Genomic DNA, 19,755 nt, shown 5'->3' with positions numbered 1-19,755 from the left:
GTCTATACCATACTGGAACATAAATCTAATGACGAAGTGAAAATATGACACCTTTCATCGTTCACATAGTACCATATATCATATATATGTACAATCCAAGTCAACTATATTCAAATATAAGGAACAAACACATCTTATCAAAAGCAAATATAACCGGATGCTGAATAATATCACTTAGAAAATGTTGTAAAGAACAAATAACGAAATGAAAGAGTCGTAAAGGTTTATATATCAGATCATCATGCTATTTGGTTTATTTATTTAACTTTTGATTGATCTTCTTTAATATCCATGATAACTAAATAAATAAAGACACCTAAAATAATGCAGTCATGCTTGTGATTAATAACCGGTGATTTTGGAACCACGGTCGCTCGTTTGTTTTCTATAGCGACCGATTTATGACAGCCATCGTCTGCTCTCGGCAGTCAAACCTCGTAAAATCTTTCGAAAATTCAGACTCCTTGACCCTGGCCTGATTATATAAACAAAAGACCCCTACCACCCATGCCTGATTATATAAACAAAAGACCACCTGTTAGACTAATATGAAACAGACAATGCCTGAGAAGAGCGAAGCTAGCTAGTATGCCAATGTACAACATACAAATATAGTGATAAACGTTTCGCCGTTTAATAACGAGAAAGTAATATTAACCGGTAACTTTTTCTGAAGATGCTATTTTCTCAGAAACTTGTGAAATGCTTTGTAGTATGGTCAATATCAACATGCAAAGAATGTTTTGAATTGCCGGAATGTTTGTGAATTGGTTATCTCCATTGCTTTATGCTGACTTTCCAAACCCAACATTTTTTTTTTTTTTTTGGTATTTTCTATTTGGGGTTGACCATTTGGAATTGTTGCCTCCCTTGGTTTTGCATAGTACAGTATGTGTGATCAATTATACCAGAGACATCTGTCTATGTCATAACCAATTGAGTTTGAATGATTTATTGCATATGTGTTTATATACCAGACATATATCTCTGTATATACCTAAAATGAGAGTTTTCTAACAGCAGTTCAACTGTAGGTATATGGCCCCATGTAGTTAAAGGATCAAAGCATGACATTGAATACATGCCAATTATTTCCATTGCTTCCTTTCAACCATACTTTTATTTGAATGTCCAAATAAATTGCTGCTGCTTTCACTTCAGAAAGTGTAGCCCAACCTTTATTGAATAGCGTATGTGTCTTGTATGTGGAATTAGAAATTGCTCTGTTGTGAACCATTTTTTATTTTTTTTTTAAATCTTCCCAGAAAATCCAGTTTTTATACATTTCTGTACAGATAGATGCGCTTTCTCAGTCTTTGATAAAAATCACCATGTAATGATAACATGTAATGATAAACATAAAATTGCATCACTTCAACGCCAATGGTGAACATGTACACTTGATTCACAGGGGCATGTCTAGTCTTATATTTAAAAATAAATACATTTTGTAGCCAGAAATAGCTATATACATGTTAATTTATATAGGTATTTCTAGCTATTTTTTTAATATAAGACAAGACATGTCCCTGTGGTTGATTAGAGGAACAATTGTTAAGTCCCAATGTAGACAGAGCTATAACCAAGACACTGGACTGCTAATTGTCTTTGATTATTTCCCCCATATTAGCCTTGATACAAAGTAGAATAATCAGTAAGCTTAAATGAGTAATTTAAAATATGTAATACCCAAACCTGTATAGTAATTAAAACTATAAAGTACAGTACAGTACAGGTCTAACAATGTTATGTCTGGTTATAACCAGAAGTGGATCCAGGATGGATAAAATATCTAGACAACAGTTGCAATTCAGGATGTCAATCGATTTTATTTCTGCTTAATTTCACTATCAATATAACACTTGAGAAAGATGTAGTATTTTTGTTGTTCATGGTACAAATTCAGCAGCTCATATCTATGTAGTTGTTGTTCTAGCCTCTTTATTTCAGCTGCTGCTGACAAAAGTTCCAAAGCTGTATGTGAAAAAATACAATAGTTACAATTTTTTTCTTCATATTTTTCATTTAACGACAACACTCTTAAGCTAAAGCTTTCATTTTTCTACATGTCCGGAGTATGCTTTACAATATCTCAACACATTGGATGTATATATTCTATTTATGTGCTATTCCCACCCTATACATAAAGTCTTTTGACATGCTTGCTGTTTACTTTAAAGACAAGAAAATAGAAAACATATGTACATACATTTTACATGTATTTCAATTGGTAAATTAGAAAGCTCGGGATTCATATCAGGCAAGGTCATGGAATGTTAGAATACTCAGGGGGTGGGGTCGGATAAGACATGTTTACTGATGGTGGATAAGGTCATGGATTAATAACACTCAGGGATTAGATTAGACAGTTTCAAAATTTCACTTGTATTCTATTGTAGTTACTGATGTTTATTATAGAGGAAGGAAAATCAAATGCATACAATTAGTCAAGCTGTCACACCATTATGTTTGACTGGTTTATAGATTCAAATGTGGTTTATCAAATATTTAGTATATTTATCCTAAATATTAGTGCCAAATGGAAGCATTCCAGTAATTACAACTTCTACTAACGCTCCAATATACACATTTCATGTGGCTTATATTTAGTAATCTGTGAGGGGAAAATAAGGTTAAGTGTGAATCAGATGTAATTTTGCAACATTAATATTGTTGGTAACATAGCTGGTAACTACAATGTAAACTTAATGTCTCTACTATCCATATGTATATACTGTGTTCTATAGTAGAATTAGAAATACAGGAAGATTTGAGAGATTATCATCGTTTAATTAAAACTGGTATTGGACACCATTGATACATGTATAAGGCATGATCTAATTAGCTCTTTCCGTACCGTTGTCGTATACAGACGACAGAAAAACGTGCTTCCTGGTCCCCGTTGTCGTATACAGACGACAGGAAAATGTGACGTCTCATCCCCGTTGTCGTATACACACGACAGGGGATGTTATGTTATCTAATTTATGATTAGCTGGCTGTAGCAGACGACAGATGAATTATCCAATAAATTTACACAAAAAAATGAATCCCTCGGTTCATAACAAAGATTTTGATAGGCGAAAAGTACACAATTTTCGTCATGTGACCCAATTTGTTCGAATTTCCCGGGAAATGTTATGGAATGTCATCACCAATGTAAACAACATGGCGGCGAGTGCATTGACTGTGAATGCTGATACTGAATCAGACGATGAAGAAGGGGCTGAGACCCAAGAATTAGACAACAATATCGGTGGATCCGATCTGGAATTGTCTGAGCTGGACTCTGAGAGTGATGATGACATTCCACTCGCCGATATCATCCCGCTAGCGGGCCTCGTAGACCGCGGAGGTGGAGATGCTGGACACGCCCACAACGATCGCCGCTGGACAGCTGATCTGAAACCTATACGTGTGAAGGATTTCGAGGATATAGCTGGCCCTACTACCGCACTGGATGCTGAGAAGAAAGAGCTGGATTTCTTTCACCTGATTTTCCCTGAATCCTTGTACGACAAGCTAGCCCAGCAGACCAACACCTATGCTGCTAAGCGGATCCGGGAAAAGGCAGACAGCTCTTGGCAGGCAACTTCGCCCACCGAGATCAAGACCTTCTTGGGGATTGTGATTTTTATGTCACTGCTGGACCTGCCAACTGCAAAGATGTACTGGTCATCTGATTGGATGTTTCAAACATCTTTGCCTACCATAATGACCAGACTCAGGTAAATCAAATTACTTGTATTTAATTTACAAAATGTACAGTACAAATGTAGACTCTACATGTATGACAGTTTTTTGTTTTAGTGATGAGCAATATAAACTTCATTGGAGCCCTAATGGTTGAAATTGTGACCATATTTCTTTTCAAGTTAATCATTTAGTTATGTAACTTATGTGGTAGATAGCCTATCCTACTTGAAGTGGAAACAACTTGTAATTATTTCTTGACTAGGATGTTTACAAACAAACATCTAAAATGTTAAAGCAAAGTTATAAAATTCTTATTCAAATTTTAACTTAATTTTGTGAATTCAATCAGTTATAAAAGTAAAATCTATAGGCCTATATGCTGGGTACAGATTTAAATGTGGAAAATGACCAAGTATTTAACACTTGCTGTAATAATTTTTTCAAAAAAGATGACAAATGGTGAATTTATCAATTCATAGTATATATTTTGTAGTTTCTTTTATTCTTTTGTTTTTAAACCAATAAATTTCTAAGGTTTGTCCTACAGTTTCGGGTGTCTTAATTTGTAGATTTGAGAAACTCGCACAGTATTTTCATCTGAATGACTCCACGACAAATCCCCCAAAAGGCAGCGACGGTCACGACAAGCTCCATCATGTCAGGCCAGTCTTAGATACCATCCAAGGCACTATAGCATCCCAGTACACGTTACACCAGGACTGTGCTATAGATGAGGCTATGATTGCATACAAGGGGAGGCTTAGTTTTAAGCAGTATATGCCAGCCAAGCCGGTTAAGTTTGGGATCAAGGTGTGGGAGCGGGCAGATTCCACCAATGGCTATGTCGACAAACTCCAGATTTACACCGGAAGAGCAGGTATGTTTATTCAGCATGATGTTCCATGTTGCTCCAGTCCAATAGATATGCCTCTGTTGCATCCATCATAAATAAAACTCCACTTCACTATATTTTGTAATTGTTTAATGACTTAAATCTTAATTATTCAGGAATAAAACATATTGACATATATTGTCTTATACATTGACTCAAGATCATCATGCAAATTAATTTGATAGTCTTATTATTTTACCAAAATTATATAACACTGAACATTGTCAGTTATAACATAATACCTAGATACATTGTACAGTACAAGTACCATGGTGGTCGGGTGGCTCAGTGGTAACACACTGGCCTTTCACCTATGCGGCCGGGGTTCGATTCCAAGATCAGACGTGAAAAGGTATGGGGTCACCTGCCCGACCACGTGGGTTTTCCCCGGGTACTCCGGTTTCCTCCCACAGTAAGACCCCTCGCGCGCTTCCATCTGGGCCAACAATAGTGATTAATATCAGTTATTAACTTGTTTCGCAATTGTTGTAAAATAAATAAAGTTTATATTATATTATACATGTACCAATAAAGGCATTATACCAACCATTTTCAGGAAATGAACAAGGCAAGAGAGAAGTTGGACTTGCTGCTCGAGTTGTGACCGACCTGACCAGAGACATTGTTGGTAGCAGTCGCCACGTATATGTTGACAATTTCTTCTCCAGTCCCCAGCTGTTTTCTGACTTGCTAAAGGATGGTCTCTATGCATGTGGAACATGTCGAATCAATAGAAAGGGGTTCCCGTCTGGTATCAGTAAGGAGAATGTTAAAAAAAGGGAGACTTCACAATGCTGCAATCAGGTAATTATAAAGTGCCAGGAATATTCAGATTGGTTTCAACTTATTGCTTATTCAATTTGTGTTTGCTCGGATAATAAATACTATTATGTCTGTAAAGTAACTTGTGAAAATGTAGCAAATTGGTACCTACAATTTAAATACATTATACAGTACTGGGATATATTATCAATATAACTTTATTTAATACAATATCCCTCAGGTTACTGTATTGTGCAAGTTGCATTCATATCATAAACCATACTGTAATCTATTTGAACCTATTCTTGAATAACTTGATTCAAATATATGTACTGCTATATAAATGTAGCGGCAATTTATGTCGGCTGCGTCCATTATAATTGTAACTAATACATTGGTTTATCACTTCCTTATAAAATAATTATTGATAATCTGCTGATGAAGCTAATATACCTCTATTATATAAGTTACATGATGTATGTTGTGTTTACAGGAAACCTGGTGGCCAGTGTCTGGTTTGACAACAAGCCAGTGACATTTCTGTCGACAAATGCAGACCCTACTACACTACATGAGGTGCGTCGCAAAAATAAAGATGGTAGTGAGAGAGTTCAACTGGCCCCTTCTGTTGTGAAAATGTACGGCGACAATATGAATGCTGTGGATAGAGCTGATCAACTCCGTATGCAGTACACCTGTGCCAGAAAGTGCTACAAATGGTGGAAGTATGTTTTCTTCTTCTTGCTTGATACAGCCCTTGTGAATTCTTTCATTCTTATGAAGGAGTCTCCAAGTCACCAGAGGAAAACCAGAACTGGCAGAGTGAAGCATCTTACCCAGCTGGAATTCAGAGAAAGGCTATGTAAACAGTTAATTGGTGATACACGTTCTGTCAGAAAACGACGACAGGATATTATAATAACCGAGCAAGCAATTATATACCACTTGAACCAGAAGTTAGGCCAATTTTCATTGTTAAATGTACTTTGAGGTCAATAAGTATAAGGGTTTATATCATCACATGTATACAGAGTCATTTTCAATTTTATAAAGTTAACTCTAGATTTAAGTATTTTTTTAGAGAATTTTTTCTCCGAAAAATCATATTAAAATAGAGTTTTGCAACATATTAAAATAATTAAACGGAGCGACAAGATTTTTCTTAATTAAAATTTTAATTGATTTAGAAAAATTGTGCAGATTAGATTTAAAGCCATATTGCTACATTCCTGTGATAAGGTGCACACAATAATCCGGTTCATTTTTGAATATTTGCATTGTTTATTTGTTATGTTATTCTTGGATTGTTTATTTGTGGTATTCATCAAATGATACAAAAACATGTTGAATATAAAAGCTTGTTCTGTTATTCCATGGCTTTGTCATTTTTTTGTAATCATAGACTTAGTTAACATACATATTGGTGTATGTTGTAATGATTTACATCATATCAACAGCTTTGATTTGATGATATAAATTATGACTTCCAGTTTCGAGTTCCAAGAAGAAAGTAAAATTAAATTTTCTGGAGGAAAATCTTCTGAAGCATGCCAGGAGTTGCTACCATACTTAGTAATATGACCAGTTTACATTTGTACCAGGTTTCTTTTCAGAAATTGGCGTACACCTTGGTAGAAATTGAACTCGCAGTCTTAGGTGTCATGCGAATACAAATTTTCTGCAAAGATGAACTTTGAAATGATTTTCCAAGATATTGCACTAACCAATAAGTGCAAACATAAAATATAACTATAAGTGACAAAGTGAAACTTCAAAATAAAACTACTGGAACTTTGAAACTGCTAAAAATGTCTGATGTAGACATTTGTTTGTCAAAATGTCTTATGTCTGGTGCTGGGGTCAGAGGAAACTTGGGGTATTTCCCCAAAGTCACTATTACATCTCACTTTCTCAATGTAATGTCTTCCTATAAACCAGAAATCGTAGTTCCAGACATTAAAATAATCACATGTATATTTCATTCTGTAGACTGTAATCCGAGTTTCCTCTGACACCTGCTGTATACCAGATGTTTGATGGTTTGATGAACTCATAACTTGTCTGATGTTAAATTGACATCTCTTTGTCAAAATAACTATGTGTGTTGCTTGGACCAGAGAAAACTCTCATTATAAACATGAATGGATGATGTCGGCATTACTATGATGTAGTATTATAAACGAGATCTGACAAAGACTTTGGTATTTTTATTGTCGTTTTCCTCACATCCATTAAAATTAAAAACAAGAATTAATTCACTGGGTAATGTATATAGGGTCATTCAAAAAGTTTCGTTGAAGGACTAATAATTGATGATCCTTGTTTCTCTCGATTCCTGCTGGGACACTCGTGCCCTGACAGGAATCGAACCTGTGTCTATCTCAATGCAAATTATGACAAAGGGTTATCAACAGTCAATAACATCACAATGTGAGTGACAGATCTAAGAGTCCCACGTCGTGTAGTTTGTACACATAAATATTTGCTAGGACTCGCAGAATTTATGGAAATACTAAAACTTGGCATTGTGGGACTCGTTCTATTCGGCAATACAATTAATAAAATTGAAAAGGATACATAAAAAAATAAATTGTAGGTTTATCAGTGAAAACTGTATTCCTACATGTACTTTTCATGCATGTGTACCGAAAACACTTCTACTATAACTTCTGTAACAGAAGAGGAAACACAATGACCACTTGAGACTGGCGAGCTTGGGATTTGAAAATTCCAGACAAACTTTCTAATTATTGAGTGTGACCTTTCAATGTATCGATGCATTTAATTGAACTTAAAATATACTGTTTGTTTGTGTGACAGTTTGTATACCAATATATATATATATATATATATATATTATATATATATATATACAGCACAATAACTGACAATCTGATCACACGAGTCATGAATATTACGTGTAAACGTCAGCTTAGTATAGAAACATTTTAAATTTCTTGAAATTGAATCTGACGTCGTGCTGCTTCATTCTTCACATTATTATATGTAATGACCTGTCTGAACAGTACTAAATACTACAAAATTATTAGTGTGTGTTTTTTTTAAACAATCTTAAAATAACATTTTACAGTGTTTCATCATTAAATGCATATACAACATGCTGATATGTGCTGACAACTACACGGGATATTGTGGTATAATGCTTCGAATGTTACTAAAACACGTGCTGACTACATGTGTCCAATTCAAAACCTAGTCGCTCATACGTAATTATTTTCCAGATCTAATACGCCATGACCACCAACAACTATCATATAGAATTAACACAGACACTGAAAGAAGTTGTTCACAGTAAAAAATATATGTATTAAGGAAACCAACCAGCTGTGTAACCATAAAGAATCCTACTTTCCTCCAAATGCTACAAAACGGCCGTATGTAAAAGTTTGGTGAAGACAACAGATCGTAGTTTGTTTACGAAATCATGCCGATTTTTCAGTCGTTAGAAAGCTGTCAGTCAGATATAATGCTGCGAAAATGAAGATATATATCTATTTTAACAATAGACCAACCGATATGCACAATGGTTAACGATTACCTGCATTTCACTGCAGAAGATTCACCTCATCTGAAAAACACACAAGTAATCCGCCATTTTGCACATATGTGCGGGGGTGAGCCTAGTAACGACTTCCGGTACGGAACCCGGACCGGAATTACGGTACGGAAAGAGCTAAACAATATTATAATTATACATATTTATTGAAAAAAAGCTTAATTTATGGTACATCACTACAAAAAAAAAATCCTACTTTCAATTTTGAAATATCAAGATGGACTGAGAAATCAATGGAAACAAATATTTTGGCAAACTATTGAAATTAATAGCTAATGAATTTGATATAACCACATGGACATGTCTAGTCTTATATTTTAAAAACAGCCAGAAATACTTATATATAAAGTCTTCATATAAGTATATCTGGTAATATTTTTTAATATAAGGCTAGACATGCCCCTGTGGTATAAGTTAACTGTAATAAAAGCATGCATACATGATGAGTGTGTTTCAAATGGTATCAGATAGCCCGAGTTTCCTCTGGCCCTAATACTACACCAGACATACGTATCAGACTGCAGTATAACGTTAGGCAAACATTGCCACGAGAAAGTGAAAGTACACTGTTGATGACTAAATACATGAAGACAAGATTCCAAACTTTCGCAGTAAATCCGTGTACTACACATACATGTACTTCGTTACACTAGTCTTACTGTACAGTACACAACGGTGACATTACCTTGTTGCTTCTACGTTTTGACATAATTTTTGTACGCCTTCACCCACCTCCAGCACATTTTTATGTCGCTTTTACTTACGTTTTAGGTTCCATGAATTGTAGAATATACAACACCGCCCTCCAATCTATCAGGGTACCGGCCGTAACTGTTGCCAGTTCCCCAGGAGCACGTTTTCACCATTTTCTGTTTACAAATGTATTCTCGCGGTGTTCAACTGAGGTCCGACAAGTTGACGGAGGTAATGGCGGACAATCGGGCTCGCGTTCTGATTGGCTATATTTATATAGCAACCACGTTGCCTAGGAACGACATGGAGGGTGCAAAAGCTCGGTTCATTTTCGGCAGTCATCGGAAATATGCCGAATGTGCTGAGTTCCGACCTGAAAACCACAACTCGAGTTAAATTTTATTCGCACGCTATTACAGATATTTTTTACAAAACTAATTAGTTACATTATGAACACACCAACTGGATTTACGTAACGTTAGACTTTTTATTACCGTTTCTGCAGACATCTGCGCAGGATTGCTTACTTTTTCCGTTTCCGGCAGAACATTTTCAGGCTGTACCATCCCGTAGGACGTTATGCAAAGCTGGACTAGAAAATTGTACATACGTGCACGTTAACGGTAAAGAGCTTCGCTCGGGCAGCTTCGCTGCCCGAAGAGCTTCGCTCTTATAATTACTGTAGGTGCCCTTACATTGGCCTGGTGTTACATACAACTGTACCTAGGTGGCTTTATTTGACACGGTCAGTTAATTTTGTGATTAAAACTAGGAAACATCACTTGAAGAACAAACACTGCTCATATATGTTAACATGATTTATCCACATGAAAGCCAGCAATGCCTTTCTTAATCGTAGCTGTCAATACTAGCATTTGACCTACCGCCATCTTTAATTGATCAATACTAATTAAAAGCCGTGAACTGCCACAATTATCGAATATTGACAATAGTAACTTACATATATCAGCACCTTTTTTTATATGTATTACTTTAACAAATAAATAATAAAGTATTTGACGGAGAGAGAAACTGCAATTACGAGACAGACAGGGATTCGAATCGGTGACTTCCGAACTCATGAGGGACGCTCTAAACATCTGAGCAACCTGAATAAGGAGCTCAGCCATATCATGATCCGTTACATTTCTCATTCCTTCTATGAAGTTTTGGACCCCGAACCCTATTCAACATCAAAGGTATATCGTTGATCATAAATGTAACAGGAGAGGTAACAATGGCAAGGCAGGGCTTCGAACCCCAGACATTCGACACTCTAGGGAAATGCTCTAACTACATACACTAACTGGCACCTGGCGTTCAGCCCAGTTAAGATTCGTTACTGATATACTGAGGTTTACATTTAAAAGACAAATGAACCAATATATTTAATTTAAGAAAACATGAAGACTACGATGGCCTTGTTTCTAATATTGTAATAGTGGAATGCGCTGTGATATTCACCTCATATAATTGTATATTAAGAATAACGAAAAGAAAATAAGTTATTATTTAAAGCATCAAATAATGGTAGCACGCCCGATATACACGTATACATCGCGTATTATTATCTTTTTTTACTAATTTACATTGAAATGAGTCCGCACAAAGCGTAGCAAAATCTAAAGGTAAAAGAGGTCTGAATAAGAAAAATGAGGCACCCCTATTATGTATAACTCACCCCTTAGGGCAGCATTAACGGTGATGACATATTTCAAATATATTAATAGTCGAGCTGGTTATGGGAGTTAGATTGTATAAAACTGTGGAGGTAAGATTTATATGTCATATTTCAACACACTTTATTTATCCGGATTGGCTCTTATTTTTATGAACAGATTAATACTGTCTTTATAGCCCAATTCTGTGGCTGCTTCCAAAGCACTGAACCGGACAATTGAGAGTGTCGACCAAACATAGTTGTTATCCCATCATTTAATCTATCTAATTTAATTTATAAGCAAATATCAAAAGCAGAAATCCTAAATACTATTACCAATCCCGCTTCTGAACCTGTCAGCCTCTGTCAGCAGGTCTCGCGATTGCACCTAACTTAAGTACATAGTTGTTTAGAGTTTTTAATATTTTTCTATTGATATATACGCGACTTGGTTTAATGTTAAACTATAACTATACATCTAATATTGGATGCTATATGAGAATTAATTTTTAAATTTCAAATTAAAAATAAAATAAAATTAATAAATCGTATCCTTGTATTTGTGTTTACCAGATGAAATGTGTTGTATGCTATATGTGCATATTTTTTCTGTCAAATAATTCACATGGAAGCAATGACGCTTAACAGTAGAGATGGCGGTCAAGAAAAGCTAAATTGAACAATTACAATTAACATTAAAACTCACCTTATTCGGGTCCGCGCCATTCTTTAGCAACATTTCCACGATGTCCTGATTACCATTTCGTGCTGCCACATCCAATGCATCAAACTAAATCAAAAGTCGACATTAAATTGCAGGATTGTTTAGATAAATTACAAAAGTTTCAATCAATATAATCGGTAGAGAATGCATTTTCTATATAGATATTTTGCATACGTCTTGAGTGCACATATTATCAGTATCATTTTGATGTAGAAATAAACAGACTATGGTATGTTATGTATCGACAAACATATATTTAAATGTATTGATACAAATCGTTTAAAGCATTAAAACGTAAAACCGAAATGAAAATATATCTAATTGGTTATAGATAATGATCACGTAAACCGTTCAAATATATTTTAGAACATGTCAATTCCCTTACATTTTCATTTTAACTTATTATCAGTTGTTATGAAAAATGGGATAACACTTGATAATTAAAATAAATTAATCAACACAACGCTTTTTATTAATTTGATAAACTTCTTTTCTCAATTTTTTAACCAAAAAAAATCCACCTTTTTTGCGGAAGGTTATCGACGATCGGTTTGATCCAGTTCTTTCGGGATACCCTAACACCACAATTATCTTCGCGCCGGTGTGCTTAGCTTATTCTATTAAATAATTTCTGATCTTTTGATGCTATTCATTCCCCATTCAATATGTTGTTTGCCGACCAAAGATTGTTTCCATGTCGAAATCACATGGAGTTTTTTTTACAAATTAAATGTGTGTAATTTGTATTAATTGAAATATCTGTAAAAATGCAGTGGACACATCAGTAAATGATAAAAAAACAATAATAAATCCCGAAAAATCAAGAGTTATGCATATACGTCATTTAACAGGATTAACGCTATATGCAATCTGCTTGACTGAGTCTCAGGATTCAAAGATTGTTTCTGATCATTGTTTTTTTTATACTACAGAGTAGTTTTGTTTTATATACATGTATATAACTAATGTTGATTCATCTTAATAAAACATGTCATAGCTTTGGAAAAATATCTCATATATATATCAATACAAGGGTAGACAAGCTGGTCATGATATATGGTGAATTGGTACCTCTGTTTCTGTTTATTGCTGAGAGAAAATATTGCTAAATAAATCATGTGAAAACTCAATATTGGTAGGTTAATTCTGATGATTCAAACGCGATAATGACAAATAAAGAGTTATGACGGAATATGTTGATTCAAATATATACTACACAAAATTTGCTAAGGATCACTTTTATTTTGTAGTATATCAAATTCATTTTATTGTACAATATTCATAAAAAAAATAATCTAACGATGTCTTTAAGATGTCTAAACACAGATTCCAGCAGAAAAAACAACAACTATGAAATGTTCAAGAATGCTCGATACATTACTTGCGAAACAGAGTTATCCCCTAAAATCACAAAAACACGACAACGGGAGCGAAAATGAAATTCGCGTTAAACACAGTTTTCCCGTGTAATTTTCAGTTCAGTATCTTGTGTGACGTCCCCTAGCATCAATAACACTGCTACATTGCCGACGCATGCTCGAAATTAAGTCCCGTATCCGGTTTTGCTGGATGGATGCCCATTCCCCTCGCAGAGCCGTTCCAAGTTCTTGCAGTCACCTTGGCTGGTTAAATGGCTGTCTGTAGCATACCCCGCACGTGCTCCATCGGATTTAGATCCGGGGAACGAGCAGGCCAGTTCATTCCCTCGATAGTTACCCTCTGAAGATAGGCGTCAGTGACCCGAGATCTATGAGGGCGAGCGTTATCGTCCATTATAATGAATTCCAGACCAATAGCACCAGCGTATTGTCTAACGTAGACATCGAGGACTTCAGCGCAGTACCTCTGGGCCGTCAAATTCTTGTGCGGGAAGACATGGAGGTCGGATTTACCTTGGACACTTATACCGCCCCAGACTATCACAGACCCGCCGCCATATCGGTCGTGTTCCGAGACGTTGACTGTATAGAATCGTTCATTTGGTAGTCTCCACACCCGAGCACGCCTGTCTGTGAACTCGAGATATAAACTGGACTCGTCTGTGAACAAAACTGGGGTCCAGACTCTGATAGTCCATCTCGCATGATCGCGGGCCCATGCAAGTCTAGCTTGAGCGTGCCTACCAGTCAAGGGAATCCTCACTTCAGGTCTACGGGACCTCAGACCTGCCTGATGAAGTCTATTACGTACAGTTTGCGTGGATATTCGAGTTCCTGGTGCGCTTATGAAGTCATTTCGTAGTGAAGTAGCGTTACTAAATCTCTGACGACGAGCTTCAATGAGGAGATACCGGTCCTGACGCTGTGATGTAGCCCGTTGTCGTCTTCCAGCGTGCCGTCTAGCAACAGTTCCGATTCGACATGCGGAACACACCTATCTAGGACACACCAAGGTCATTGGCTACATCACGTTGATACCTACCCGACTGTAACATACCGATGCCCCTATCCATGTCAGAAGCATTTAAACGGTGTCTAGTGTGTTGTCGGGGCATACTCTGTGCCAAAAAAATTAAAGTTTCTACTCTACAAAGTCCTTTGACAAAAACGCAATGATGTGGCATTCACTATGTACGCTTTCCACAAGGTATACAAAGGTGTACGCGCGTGTCGCTGACGTTATGGGTAACTGAACGGACTGACACATGACACACAGAGACGTATACTAATATTTCCCGACATGTATGTAAATTGTATATATACATGGTTACACGTCATGGGCGTTACCTAAATATTTTATTATATTCCAAACCTTGGATTGATTTCACATCATCCATTGACTTAAATCGATATTGTTAAATGAAGGTATTATGTATATAGAAGGTCGATTGACAGATACATGATAGTACATAAGAAAGTGTATTCATTATCTTGATATGTACATATGTATTGTTTTGTATGCAAACTATTGTTTTGTTGGTTTACAATGGATATTGATTAGAGGACAAAAAAAAAAAACACATTATATATTAAGCGAACATATAGGAGGTTTGTATTGGTTCTATGATGTACGAATAAATAACTACAAAACAGTGAATAATTTTTCTCGAGGTTAGCCATAATATTACCGTTAACATCAAAATTGGCCATGTGTTATATTTCCCTGTACATCGAAAATATTAGAAGTATAGCATGGATAAGAAATAATGTGGCTGATACACTCAGATGCATTTTGTTATACTGATGTAACAGATATAATTTCCTTTACCTGGTAAAGTATTTGCATGTCTATCACAAATCATCACCAAATAAAATGATGTCCCTCCATCATCCAGTAAGATATAATAACTAAGACTTTGTTAGTGGATGTAAGTGACCAACAATTGGTTAGAACTATGCCTTTCGATGCTTAGAATATACATATTTAGGAATTTCACTACAGTCATAATTAAGAAACAGGACGCATTAATTTCACAGCCATGTTATACACAAGTACTCAATATTGATAGGTTTAGTTCAAATGTGATTATGGAATCGGTGGAATCGCATTTTCGCTATTAACATGTTTAAACAACCAGTTTAGGTCCATATATAAAAAAGGAAGACCAGACCTATGGATACCTTATTGTGTAATAGGTTATTAAAGAGCGTCTCACAAGTCAATCAAATATCGTAGAACGTGCACAATTCACTAATAGTATTAATCATTATACTTAACTATTTTTAAGCCAGAGAACGAAAATGGGGAAAATGCTTATTGCTAATCACTACATCTATTTTATTCCTTATCTTTACATTGTTCTTATTGACGCGAGACCACCCATAACTAAATATGCAAAACATCACTGACACTTTGATAAATAAAAATGATTGATCGAGACAAGAAAATATCCAAAATATTACTTTTAACATTATTTTGGCTGCAATCTCTACCGGAATCAAATAATATATATGATGTCTTTACATTTGCTGTGTACTAAAGGATATGTATTGGGTTGTATATGTACATTGGACATTAAATAGACACAACTATGACGAACAGTGTACGCTAGCGTTTGTCAGCAGGTCATTTTTACGTGGATGTACCTAGCTTGAGCACACAGTTGTTCGAAGTTGAATAGTTTTAAGCTGCACACGCTGTTTATTTCCAGTCCATCATGTTTTTTGGTGATCAAAATTATTATCCATGCGGATATAACATGAAGTTAATAACAAATGGACATGTGTGTAACAAATGGAATGGTATTGTTTTTCTGATACATTCGAACCTGTTATAGCGGATACCTTAAACAGATGATACCTGTCTATAACAGACAGTTCCAGGAATCCCCAATAAAAATAACTATTTAAATGTCATGTATATAGCGGAAGCCTTCCTAATGCGGACAATTATTTTTGTCCGTAAAGTAGTACAACATTTCGTTTAACGGACACGAGAAACCATATTTGTGTTGTTATTTGTGATAAAACGTTTTTAATTACTAGCGGAGCCTTTTTTATTCAACTCCCTTGGATGCAATGCTAAACTTGGGAAGCCACTACATCAGTCATTAGTTGTCCTGTTACTTGTGTGTAACAATGGGCAGTAATTGCAAGAGAGTGACTAATCGCCATCGGCAGAGGTGTTTTTGCTTATTCAACATTATTGGGGACAGCTAGCTATTCAACCATAGCATAGACAATCAGAATTGTCAGGTGGTAATTGAATAATTATTAAGCACAGCTTAGGAGTTCCAAGTGTCTTTGTATACACAATAGTAATTGACTGAACCAGAACTTTCAGAAAATATATCTCAAAATAAATGCTCAGGGATCATAATTATCAGAGGAAAATGCACTTTCATTGATAAGAGTTAATGTTCTAAAAGAAAAGATATTTCAAACATTTTTATTTTCCAAAATTGATGATTAATGAAAATGGTTTTAATAAGAACTACATTTCCCTTTTTTGACTTTGTTGAGTATTTGTATGAATAGATATTCAGTATAATTTGATATTTTTAAAACTATAGGCTTAATAGAAATTAAAAACTATCAACTTCATTTTTTTTGTCAGATGAATGATTGAAAATTAAAAAAGCATTTATCTTTAATGATTTGTCTTTTTAGGTCACGGTGGCCTAAAATGGGCATGTGATAACAGTTTGAGAGTTTGCAGATGTTGGCCCTGACTGACCCCCTAGGGACTGACGGGTGATGTTAAAAAGGGTCAAATTGACTGAAATTTCAAAAATCTTCTTATCTACTCTTAGATATGGCAGAAGCAAACACTCCTCAGGGATGGGAGGGTGTTATGGTGCTCTACCAAAGTTGTGAATTTCATGACCTTGAGGTCTCACGTTTGTCTGTTTGGAGAGGGTGAAGTTTGTTATAATTTATTTAGAAAAATCACATTTTTGACTATTATTTGTTGGATTGCCTTTGAAACTCATTCAAACCTGGCTAACATTATCAGCATGGGATGACTGTCTGAAGGCATGCACATGTTGGCCCTGCCGATCCCCTGGACCTGGTTGGCGGGATTAAAAAGGGTCAAATTGACTGAAATTTCAAAAATCTTCTCATTGATTTATTCACAGTTTGGTTTGGTTTGATGTTAAAGGTAGGACTTGCAAGATATCATATATACATGATATTGTTTTATACATTTGCGAGGTCATCATTAATATGTCAAAATCACCAGCACTTAAATGAATTAGTAATATACAAATTTAGTAATGGATATTGTATGAGAAATTTAATTTCAAATTTATCATTAATAAAATCGTATCCTGATATAAGTGTAAGCCAGAGGAAATGTGTTGTATGTTATATGTGGATATATTTTTTTTTTGCTAAATAATTCACACAGAAACAAGGACGCTTGACAGTACAGATGACAGTTAATTTGTTGCCAAGATACACTAAATGGAACAAGTATCATAAAGTTTAACACTCACATTATTAGGGTCCGCCCCATTCTTTAGCAGCATTTCCACGATGTCCTGATGATCACGTCTTGCTGCCCATTCTAATGCATCAGACTGAATCAAAAGTCGACATTTAATTGCAGGATTGTATTCACACTTTACAAGTTTTAATCTTTATCACCGGTAAATAATGCATTTGCTGTACAGATATTCTGAATGCCTCTGACATGCACAGATGATCAGTATGATTTGGATGTAGTAATAAACAGACTATGGAATGTTATGTAACGACAAATATATATATATATATATCTTTATACAAATTGATTATATTTGCATTGAAACGTAATAACGAAATGAGTGGCTATCTAATCGGTTAAAGAAAATGATCACGTAAACTGCTCCAATATATTATAGAACATGTCCCTTTCTTTATATTTTGATTTCAACTTATATTATCTATATATACTTCTTTTCTCTATTTCTTTTTTAAACGAAAAACCATGCCCCTTTTTCGGAAAGTTATCGACGATCGGTTTAATCCTGTTTTTTTTTTCGGGATACCCTAGCATCATAGATTATCTTCGCGTTGGTGTGTTTAGCTTATTATATCAAATAATGCCCGTTTCCCATCCAATATGTTGTTGGATTACATGGAGTTTTCTTTTTTTAATAACATGTGTGGTAATTCGTATCACTTGAAATATCTGTAAAAATGCAGTTTAAACATCAGTAAAGAATAATAATAATAAAAAAAAAAAACAAGAAAAATTCCCGACAAATCAAGAGTTATGCATATAAGTCATTTAACAAGATTAAAGATATATGCAATTTGCGAGACCGAGTTTTAGGATTCTAAGAAGGTTGTTTCTGATCATTGTTTTGTTATGCTGCAAAGTAGTTTGTTTGATATGTATATATATATATATATATAACTAATGTTGATTTATCTTAATTAAAACATATGATAGCTATGGGAAAAATATCTTATTTAGATATAATCATATATCAATACAAGTGTTTATTCAAGGGTAGACAAGCTGGTCATGATATCTGGTGACTTAGTGCCCCTGTTTTTGTTTATTGCTGAAGGAAAATAAATAAATCATGTTAAACTCAATATTTTTAGGTTAACTTTGATGATTCAAACGTGATAATGATAAATAAAGCGCTATGACGGAATATGCTGATTTAAATATTTGTCAGAACATGTCAATCATAAATATAATGTATCCTTATGTTCAGTTGTGTTTTGAAACAAAAACACAAATGGGATAACGCTTTATTATTTAAGTTAAATTACTCAACACAATGTTAATAACTAACTACCATTTTATTCGTTATATATGCTTCCTTTTACAATAAAGATAATTGTTAGGGCGCTGCATTGATATCAAAGACAGAAACCGTATTTAATAATACCTGTACCGTTTTTAGGGGTTTTTTTGCGGAAAAGGTTGGCGACGAATCGGTTTGAAGCCGCACATGCCGTTCATTTCCAGTCCATCATGTTGTTTGCTGATCAAATTATTTTCCATGTGGAAATACCATGAAGTTTATAACGAATGAAAATGTATATAGCAAATGGAATGGTATCTGTTTTATGATACAATCGAACCTGTTATAGCGAATACCTCTCTATAACGGACAGTTCAAGGAATCCCCAATACAAATCACTATTTATAAATATATCTCGAAATAAATGCTAAGGGATTATAATTATCAGAGGAAAATGAAATTTTATTTATAACGGATTAATGTTGTAATAGAAAAAATATTTCAAACCTATTGATTTTACAAAATTGATGATTAATAAAAAATGTTTTAATACGAACTAGATTTACTTTTTTGACTTTGTCGAGTATTTGCCTGAATAGATATTCAGTATAATTTGATATTTTTT

At 34.8% G+C, this 19,755-nt stretch overlaps 2 protein-coding genes across 2 annotated transcripts in view; one reads left to right on the top strand and one right to left on the bottom strand.

The window, feature by feature from the left end:
* Nucleotides 1-2,971: 2,971 nt before the first annotated feature.
* On the top strand, nt 2,972-6,701 carry LOC117315795 (piggyBac transposable element-derived protein 4-like). Its single transcript, XM_033870194.1, has 4 exons — nt 2,972-3,728; nt 4,266-4,573; nt 5,145-5,392; nt 5,844-6,701. The coding sequence occupies exons 1-4, from the start codon at nt 3,016-3,018 to the stop codon at nt 5,883-5,885; spliced, it is 1,311 nt and encodes a 436-aa protein (XP_033726085.1). The 5' UTR covers nt 2,972-3,015; the 3' UTR covers nt 5,886-6,701.
* Nucleotides 6,702-8,930: 2,229 nt separating this feature from the next.
* The window catches only part of LOC117315848 (GA-binding protein subunit beta-1-like), a 133,304-nt gene continuing 122,479 nt past the window's right edge, over nt 8,931-19,755 (bottom strand). The window contains exons 8-10 of the mRNA XM_033870251.1: nt 17,883-17,966; nt 11,987-12,070; nt 8,931-8,939 (exon numbers count right to left, since the gene is read on the bottom strand). Coding sequence (XP_033726142.1) covers nt 8,931-8,939; nt 11,987-12,070; nt 17,883-17,966 — 177 coding nt within the window. The remainder of the gene's footprint in view (nt 8,940-11,986; nt 12,071-17,882; nt 17,967-19,755) is intronic.

This window comes from Pecten maximus, chromosome 17 (genome assembly GCF_902652985.1).
Source record: "Pecten maximus chromosome 17, xPecMax1.1, whole genome shotgun sequence".
NCBI lineage: Eukaryota > Metazoa > Mollusca > Bivalvia > Pectinida > Pectinidae > Pecten > Pecten maximus.
This window is presented reverse-complemented; position numbering and strand designations above follow the sequence as displayed.

Excerpts from the sequence above, each read along its gene's own strand:
- LOC117315795 (XM_033870194.1), top strand. The coding sequence starts at position 3,016 with ATGAATTATCCAATAAATTTACACAAAAAAATGAATCCCTCGGTTCAT. Across the intron at positions 3,729-4,265 it reads ACCATAATGACCAGACTCAG|ATTTGAGAAACTCGCACAGT; the intron begins GTAAATCAAATT and ends CTTAATTTGTAG. Across the intron at positions 4,574-5,144 it reads GATTTACACCGGAAGAGCAG|GAAATGAACAAGGCAAGAGA; the intron begins GTATGTTTATTC and ends AACCATTTTCAG.